Source organism: Gavialis gangeticus, unplaced genomic scaffold (genome assembly GCF_001723915.1).
Source record: "Gavialis gangeticus isolate Ggan-Ray unplaced genomic scaffold, GavGan_comp1, whole genome shotgun sequence".
Taxonomy (NCBI): Eukaryota; Metazoa; Chordata; order Crocodylia; family Gavialidae; genus Gavialis; species Gavialis gangeticus.
In genome coordinates, this window is record NW_017729031.1 from 91559914 (window position 1) to 91569808 (window position 9895).

The 9895-nt window shown below is 41.1% G+C and overlaps 1 protein-coding gene across 7 annotated transcripts in view; it reads right to left on the reverse strand.

Moving 5' to 3' along the window:
* HDAC4 (histone deacetylase 4) overlaps positions 1-9895 on the reverse strand; it is a 481696-nt gene that overhangs the window by 136061 nt on the left and 335740 nt on the right. For all 7 annotated transcript variants that reach the window (XM_019523379.1, XM_019523376.1, XM_019523374.1 and 4 more), the window contains 3 exons: positions 8006-8118; positions 2531-2647; positions 2244-2442 (listed from right to left, as the gene is read on the reverse strand). In XM_019523379.1, the coding sequence (XP_019378924.1) occupies positions 2244-2442; positions 2531-2647; positions 8006-8118 (429 nt within the window). The remainder of the gene's footprint in view (positions 1-2243; positions 2443-2530; positions 2648-8005; positions 8119-9895) is intronic.

The following is a 9895-nucleotide window of genomic DNA, read 5'->3' on the forward strand; positions in this document are numbered from 1 at the left end:
CAGCTGAGTCCCAACCCAAAGGAGAGACCTTTCTTTAGCTGAGATGCCCCACTCCCCAGAAATCCAATCCATATTTATTCCAGCATTCCACCTATAATGCCAACAAGTCTGGACTATTCTGCACCAGCGATGGGACCTAACTTAAAACCAAAGCCCACAGGGAGAGTATTTCACTGCTAACCTCCTTTTCTTTTAAATTCAGGGGAATCATTGCAGAGTGATGAAGCGACTCTTTCTTTATATAATCCTACATGGCAAAAAGCAAACCCATAAATGGCTTTTAGACACCAGCACAACCAAGGAAGTTTCCAAAATGCTGGAGTCCTGCAGTGTAAATGACCGATACCAAGCAGGCACTGCCTGCCTGTGGCACCAGCTGTGTCCCCTTAATGATTCAGAGAAGTTCTGCTGCCAGAAAAGAGTACCGGAAGCTGACTGGTATACTCAGTCAGCAACATATAAGAATGAGGCAAGTCATGCAGATAATCTAATACAGGACCAAAGCCCCATTTGGCTTGTTGCATCTTGTAGCACAGCTTGTAAGCAACAAGAGAGAAGGAATGCCACCCCTTTTGACTTTGGTGACCTTTTTATTATCCTGGATAAATAAGCATATCAGAGAGAACTAGTAACTTTTAGGTAACTACCTTGTCTTTCACGTTGAAGGATTCATTTAAGGATATATTGTTTTTTTCCGACGCTGTGGCAGACCAGGAGGACAAGTGTTTCTTATCCTTGGTCTCCTGGCTGAGAGGATTTATCATTTGGGAATGGAGACCTACCAAGGCACCAAGGAAAAGCCATATAGTATATCTCACAAAACCAGACAGCTTTGGAGCCAAAATGAAAAATGCCTTGAGGAATTGAATTTGCTCAACCAAAGTAAGTATACCACCAGTGCACAATTCTGAGAACAGAAAACACTGAATGGCTGGCCAGGGGGAAGGTTCAGCCTGCATCCACCAGATCAAGGCAGACTGGAGATCCCCTGATGGATGCTACAGAGACTTGCCCAAGGAAAAAAAAGAAGGCTTTGGTGACCAGCATCCCTCAGGATTTCACTCTACAATGCAAATTATTATCAAAGGTATAAAAGCCACACTGTCTCTAGATTAAGTCCCAGAAGACAGGGTAGAGGTGCACTGATAGATGGTCTATAGATTCAGTTAATCTATAACACTGGGGGCCAACTTTTTTGGCAGGCATGCCATAAGTTAAGTCCTGCACTCATATTGAGCGCCACTCTGATCTTCTGCCCCTGTCTGACCTGCTGCTCTGCTTTCTGCTTCCCTCTCCTCACCCCTATCTGCTGCTTGCTATGCAGAGGCTTTTGTGCCATGTGCAGCACTGCATGTCATAGGTTGGCCATCTCTGGTCTATAAGGTGCACCTCTGCCCTAATGTTAGACTAACAGAATTAAGTAGCTCTCTCTTTGCCTACAGTTTAAGCCTTAGAGAATGCCCTTGTCTCTCACCTAAGCTATGCAGTGGGAAACAAAACCTAAACACTGCCCAGAAGAGAATGGTATCCTAAAAATGTATCCTTTTTAGAACAGATATGCCTGTCCAGTCAAACACCCACAATTGGACAGTTTTGAAAATACAATACAGGGTTCATAGTCAAAGGGGTTAATGTAGTGATTTAAATCCTAATAAAGAATGCCACAAGTTTATTATCTTTTGAAATTTAACAGTTCTAAGTTATAGTCAAAATATTTACTGTAATTATAAAAAAGCCAGAGCTTTGACTATTGGATTTTATTATGAAAACATATGTTTCGTTGTAAAAAAAGATTAACAGTCACTCAGTAATTATCACTAACAACTAATTAGGTGAAAAATAGAGATGTCATTCATTGAAATCTAAGATAAAATCTTCTCACTGTCCCATTGCTCCAAATGGCTAGGATTCTATTATTAAAATAATGAATGTGTTAACATTTACATTTAAAATGTTATTTATAAACTAGTTGACCTTAATTATGCTAAAATAAGTAATGTTAGCTCCTTTCACTTCTTAAAGGCACATAATTTGGTCAATCTCAGACCTTTTCCAGTGTTGTATATGCTTACTGCATCAGTGAAAAAATGCTACAAAGTCACATGCTGAAACCATCATGATCTGACAGATAAATGGTGCTTCCTTGTTATTTTTTTAATCAAACAGGATTTGCTCCCCCTCCCCCCTCCCTGTTATGAGCTGAATATCTTAAAGTGTTTGCACATCAGCTTTGGTGTGCTCACCTGTGACTAAGGGCGTTTGTGCAGTTGGTTGTTCCAGTAAGACCATGTGTTGCAGGAGAGGGTTGTGTGCAGTTCCCCCATCCCTTTCCAACGTTGTAGTGCTCAAATAAGGAGTAAGGTGGGTGCCAGGAAATAAAGAGATCCTCTGTTGTAAGGTTGGAATAGCAAGTCTCTCAGCATCCTGCTGTCCTGATCCCCCCTGGAAATGCACAATTGGCAATACATATATAGCTTCTGAATGAGTCCATATAACCACAAAGCAAAAAGCTACAGTAAACATCACTTACGCTGGAAGGGCCAGTTGCAGGCAGTCCTAATGTTATGTTGGGCAAGGAAGGAGATGTGTAGAGAGGAAGCTGTGTTACTGAACCTTCGCGATTCACTAGTCTGTGAGCCAAGCTGGTCTGGAAATACAATCAAGAACACTGTCACAACAGGAAAGTGTACAGAGATTATACTGAAGCCATATTTCTGTTCTGCCTCATTCACAAACTGCTGAGTACAAGCCACATTAGGAAAGGAAATGAGACAAATAAGAAAAAGCAAGAATTTCACTTCAGATACTAAAAGATGTAGAACTTAAGGGCTAAGTCGTGTCTGCGGTCTAGCCCAAGTAATAGGGATGGGCACAAAAATTCACACGTGTAATCCTTCCTGAAGGCAACAAAGTTGTTTTGAAAGGTCTAATCCAATGGTATGGCTATAACAACCTCTGACCTAGTCACAGTCCCCCACAGGAATGGAGGACAGAAGAATCCATGAAGTGAAGTGATGATGTTTTCCTCCTGTAAGTAGTGATAAATCCCACTTGCATCAAAATGTTCTGCAGTTTCCCTTTAGAGCTAAATTCAGTCCAACACAGCAAGCAGGAGTTGCATGCAATTGTCCCCAGAATCCTCTCCTTCCCCCCCTCCCTCCCCCGCAACTTTTCATGCAGGAAAAACCTCAGTTCCTTTGTTAAAAGATGCTCCAAACTTCACTTGCCCCTTAGGCTAAGTACAGACGGTTAAAAAGCCCTAGGCTGAAACAATTGAATCTTCACAGGTTTCTCTAAACTACATAGATTGAACCAATAAGCAAGTGAACTCACACTCACTTTTGAAAACGGAAAGGCAGCCAGACCCCTGCAGTGGCCCATACCAGTAGCCATGGGGAGGGGGCAATAAGGCATGCCTCCCAGCCTACTGATCACTGCCAAAGCCTGTAGTGGGGGCTTTACTCCCCCATGCCTGCCCAGAGCTGGGCACAATTCCCCCAGTCATGCCCCCTCTTCAGCCTCTAGGCCAGCTGAAGATGGAGTGGGGGGAAAACCCATCCCCCTGGCCTAGCACCAGATCCCACCCCCTCCTCAGTCAGCCAGAGGAGTGATAGTGCTCCAGCTAGGGAACAGAGGGTTGGGTCAGACCCTGCTCTGCTGGAGCAGACAGCACAGTACAGGGCTACAAAGCATCCTGGGATACTTGGGGACTGTAAATTAGCTTGAACCTGGCAGGGATCTGGAACAGAAATTCCATAAACTAGTTTGACCTAAATCAGTTAAGCCTGATGCTACATCCAGCTAGGTTTATCTTCAATCAATTTTGGCCATTTTGAAAGCGGTTTAAGTGCACTGAACTTCTGCTCTGTTACAGGTCTAAACTAGTTTCTGATCACTTCTGTCCCTAGCCTTACAGGGCAATGCGAAAAAATATATATAAACACACTAGATCCACGCTCTCTTCAGCTGACCATAGACAATTATGAATATATTACTCCCTACTGGGCAGCAGGATCATAGGAAAGTTGGGCTAGAAGTGACCTCACGAGGTCATCTAGTTCAGCCTCCCTGCGTTAGGCAGGATCCTCCCCAACTGACACAGCCCAGCCACGCATCTGTCTACTTTGCTAGTGAACATTTTCAGAAATGGAGATTCCTTGGCTTCTCTCAGTAGCCTATTCAATGCTTGACCCTTTTCATAGTCATAAAATTCTTCCTAATCTTTACCTGCATTTCCCCTACTGCAGCTTGAGGCCATTGTTCCTAGTCCTGTCCCCTATAGCAGGTAGTTTAGACATGCTGTAGTTCCAATTATGTAGCTTTGATTTGATTTTCAGGGACAGAATGTGAAATTAACTGGGTCGATTACATTATGTGTAATGTAGAACTACTTTAAGAAGTATTTTTTTTAATTTCACAGAAACTACTGTTTATAAATACTAAAGGTTTTATTGTAAAAATTGGATTACTAGTAATTGTTAGATGGGCATAGTTGCCGAATTGTTAAAGTGTTTTGTTACCACTCCAAAGACATGAATTCAATCCTGGCTCCAGACTCATGAGAAATATTGCTTCCAGTCACTCCAGCTGTAAATGGACACCTGCTTATCTGGGTAGGAGTCAAAGGTGGCAAATGTAATGCTAGCTATGCCACTCCTGTGCATGCTGTTGGCTAAAGAAACTAGATAGCCTTGACCACACTAGCCTGGTGGGCTGTTCAGCTCCAAAGAAACTTAGACTGACTTTTTTTTTAAATTTCCTGAGGTCCTGGTGAGAAAATAATTGTTTTGATCACACTGAATTATTCAATTGAGAGTTTTCTAACTTATGAGTCTATGGTTAAAAAAAGGGTTTTGGAAACATTTCTCATTCAACTTTATCTTTGAATACTAAAGAGAATGCATTTATGAAGGTGTCCAATAGTATTTTGTTATTTCATAGATCTACTTTAGCATGGCTGTGAAAGGATTTTAAAATTATGAAGTTGAGATATTTTTATCCAAAGTACTGAGGTCAATGGAAATTTGCAATTAACTTCCATGAATGCAGAATCAGGCCGGTTTGCAATGATGAAAAGGAAAATAATTATCTTTTATTTCTCTTTAAAAACACACTAAACCGCAAAATAAAGCAAGACTTTTGCAAACCATAAACAAAACAGTATATACCTGAGACTTATTACTGAAAATTGGAATTACTGAATACAGAATCAGAAGGGCCACTCTTCTGTAAGACTAATGCTAATGATGAAGAAAGGGTAAGGGGAACACAGATAAGTAGCATGGAAAACTCTGCTGGCAAAGATGGCAAATATAATTATTACAAATGTATTATAGAACAGGTCTCACGTTTCTTTACAGGAAGAAACATTTTATTAAATAAGTTTTCATCAAGGCAAAATAGGAGAGCAATATGTTCTGATACTAAGTAGCATGTGTGTGTATGTGTTTTGACATGTACATAAACATATGTATAGCATGTATGCATGTATATTCATTTATTTGCCGAGGTAATTTTGAACATTTCCTGGCAATTTTTCTTTAGAGTGTTTTCAAAACGTTAGTGTAATACACACTAAAAATAAGATAGGTACTGTAAGTATTGAAATCTTTAACTGATCTTGTAAAAGAAACACAATAACATCTATTTACTCTTTGAACAATCAATGCCCATTTAGATGTGCCTCATTCTCCGGAGGATTTATTTGTTTTAAACAAAACTGAGTGAAAAAGGCAACAGTTTGAAACCAACTCTGAACACAATATTTAAATTCCATTATCATTATCTTAAACATACAGGATCCATGTATGAATTGTACATAAATGTCTGCAGAATTACAAAGCAATGCAGAATTCCAGCACCTACAATTTATCTGTAATCAGCCACCTTTTCTGTAGTCTTATATCAAACAAAATATCAATGAATGCCAAATAACCTTGCAAGTTGGAAAAACACTGGTAAGACTTAAAAGTAAATGTATGTATCTACTATAGAATGGGGCTGCATTCTTTGCACAATTGAGGCAAGTATTTTAAATCGTGTAACCTAGAATAAATATTGCCCTCAGTATGGGTGATGAGATGAACATGTAATTAAGTGACAAAAAAAAATTGATACATTTCTCATTTAAAACCATTGAGGAAAATGTGGGCAACTGGTTCAGCTAGTAACATGAGCTTACACAGTGCTTACGGATAGGGAAGCAGGGCACGATCACTGTTCAGAAGAAGCAAATGTTGAATGTAGGGAAGACTTACTTATACTTGTATTTAAATCATTACAGCAATGTGGTTTATTAACTATATTTTTGCTCTCACCATAACATGATAAAACAGGTGAGAAAAATTTGGGATGTAAATTCTAGACAAAAAAACAAAACAAAACCAGAACATAATTTTTACTTTTCACATAGACATCCCTCACTCAAACTTTAGGCAGACAAGGTTCTTTGGGTAAGTGTTATCTTTTACTAGACCAACTAAATACTTGAAAAAAGTGTTCTTTGCAAGTTTTTGGGCACAAACAAAAAGCCTTGCTATTTTAAAATAATTCACAGGTAACTGTTCATGTTTTCTTACCTCTACCAAGGCTATAGTGAATCAGAAATTATAATAAAACTAAGAAAAAGGTAAGGGAAATGGCAGGTCATCTTTTACACGTTGTGATCTTGTCCAGAAAACAATTTTGGTAATAGACTGGCTCTTAATTATCCAACTTTGCTGCTTTACAAGAGGCAAAAAATGGACATCACACATACTGCTGCAGTCTCACTGAAGAAAGGCGTTGGTGACTAAACAGACATTTGGAGATTATGGAACCTTAACTAAAGCCCCATTAACTTGGATGTTTTAATTACACTCCGACACATCTCGAGTCCTGTTAAACAAGGGAAATCAAACTGCTCCTCCTTCAGTAAAGACTAAACTCTGTTAGACTAGCTGTGGTTTACTGTGTCAAGTGAAGTGACCCACACTGTACTGCATGACTGATTTAGTGTTACAAAGATTTATATGATATCTTTTGTTGATTGAGGGCTTTTCTTCCCCTTAATTATGTGTTAAATCTTATTAGAAATACAAATAGAGACAAAACTGTACTAACCTAGAAAACTGAAACAGCCTAGATATATGCCTCAAAGTGAATCTTCCATTGTCCAGAATCACAAGTCAGAGAGAAACACTGGGTACATAAACAAACTTTGTGATTAAATAAACTATTTTCTTCAGAAGAGTATATGATTATAATTGCAAGAATAATAGTTGTGACATGAAGTTTAGAAATGAGAAATGCATCAACAAGGTCTGGATAATTATATAAGACCTCTCAAAAAATGAAGATGATGTGATCCATCTAGTCCAATATTTTGCTTTCGACAGTGTCCAGCACCAAATGCTTCAGAAGTAAAGTGTAAAATTGCTGCATGTTATGGAATTATTTATTAGAAGTTTATTACTAATAAATCATTTATGGAAAGTTAGTATCAAACGGGGCTTACGTGAAGCCAGGATTTAAACTGTATGAAGCTGTGAGGATGTTAAGATTTGGCATAAAACATCAAGGTACTTAAGAAAGCCATCCAATATACTTTCTTGCTCTCACACTTGTAATCTAACAGTGTTTATAGTAATCCATTTCATGGGAGTGAAATGATCCTACATTATAAAACAAAAATAAATTCCCATGATTTAAAAATATCTACATTTTGAACTGTCTTAAATTCTCTCCCAACATCTCTCCTCCTTTTATCTATCAGTTCATAATATGACTATGGAAAATTACAGTAAGCACCTATATGAACAGGCTCAGGCTAAGCACTTTATCTATATAAAACATGTTTAAATCTTCACTGGTTCTGAAAGTAGTCATCCCAAGGTCTGTTCCAAATCAAGGTCTAAGGTTTCCTGTATGACTGACACTGGTCTTGATAAACTATGAGCATGTAAAATCTTGAACATATTCAATGTAAGCATGACTGTTAAAGCCAAGGTAAAGAACAGTGCTATACCTCTGCCTGAATACTCGTGACTGATCCTGTAATTCCATTCTCAGCACTTATGTTATTGGAGCTGTTGTTTGGAGAACTGGGACCAGATCCAGGAGCGCTGTTGCATGCAGAGTCTAAAAACACATCCAAAAACAACTATCAGAAAACACCACAAAGTCTCCCTGCAAGGAAATGTAGAAAGATAACAGAATCCCTTAAGTTCCATGTTGGAAAAAAAGGAAAAACCCATAAACTCCAACAGGAAGTTTACAATTCTGGGAATATAGCAACAATAAGTATTTTTAAGCACTCCATCTAAATACTTACTTTACTTATATTTTTTCCTCCCAAGTAGTAGTAGTTTTTCTGGGTTTTTTTACAGTTTGTCAGTAACATTAAATATGATTAAAAACACAAGACCTAGAAAGCATGATTAAGCCAAATTGGAATATGACAAACTCTTTGGCTACATTTTTATGAAGTGCCTCCTCCAATCCACTTTAGCCTTTAATCTTAATCATGCCTAACCTTAATCATAACTCCTACTGTATGAGACTTTACACTTGAGCAATTAAAAAACTTTCTTGGGTTTGACATTTTCCCATGTAATCTTCTGATATATCTGGATTTATTCATATTTTAAATGGAAACATGCTTTCCTTACTGAATGCCACAGCTGACATCTAAATTTTATAACAGTGTCACAGGCTTTTCTAATGAACTTCACTGGTCACGCCCTTTGGGGATGTTATTTGTTAAGTACTAACAGTGTGTGTATATATGTGTACACTGAGAAGCCCTCAAAACACACAAGTGAACTGAAATAATTAACACGAACTAAAGTCTTTGTTTTTATTACACACATTGTGATAAACAGCGATTTCACAGCTATCAAAAAACTTTACTGTCCTCAACCACACTGGACACAACTGCCTGCAGCTGGTAAGTCTGTTGTGGTGCACAGAAGAGAGAGGGAAGGGGGGACGCAGATCAACGCCCCCACAGCGAGGGAGGGATTGGGGCTGGAAGAAGTTGCCCAGCCGGGGCAGGGGGGTGCAGGACTCGGGGTGGGGGGCTCCTGCCACTGCATGCTGCCGCTGGCCTGGGAGCTGCTCTTCTGGTGGGTCCACCGGCAGCTCTTGATGCCGGTTCAGGAAGGCATGGGAGCAGATATCTGTCCCCATATCTGTGCAGGGCAGCTAGGCCGGGCTGCACTCCAGAGAAGTGGCAGAAGGCACTGAGGGCTATGCCCTCCCACTGCTTGCACAGCCGTGGGGAGGCACAGGACGATGCTGCTGAGCTGTCTTGGACAAGTGGCACACAGTGGCAGAAGCTGCTCCAGCCTCCCCGTGCCTCCCAGACAAGCCACAGCTTCACCACGGCTGGGCGAGCAGCTGCAGGGCATGGGGGCTGGTGTGTGCACCTGGATCAGGGTGGGCTATGGGGAATTTTAAGGTGGCTGCAGCCCATCCCATGGCCCCTGCTCCGCTATGCTCTGTGGGGCAGGTGGAGCCAGTGCTGGGGCTAGCTGCCTGGAGTGCAGCCCTGGATCCACCCATCCTGCAGAGTGCAGCCCAGCAGTGGGGGCTTGCCACCTGGAGTGCAGCCCTGGCACCATCCACCCCATGGAGTACAGCCTGGTGGTGGGAGGCTGGAACTAGCCTCCTGGAGTGCAGCCCAGCCCAGCCTGCCCCGCGCAGATCTGGGGGCACACACCCACTCCCATGCCCTCCCAGACCAGCGGTGAGAGCTGCTAGAGGAGCCACCAGAAGAGCAGCTCCAAGACTGGTGCCACATAGTGGCGGGAGCCCCCCTCCCCAAGTCCCATGCCCCCCTGCCTGGGCTGGGCAAATTGTCCCAGCCCCAGCTCCAGCCTCAATCCCTCCCTCCCTCCCTGTGGGGCATTGATAT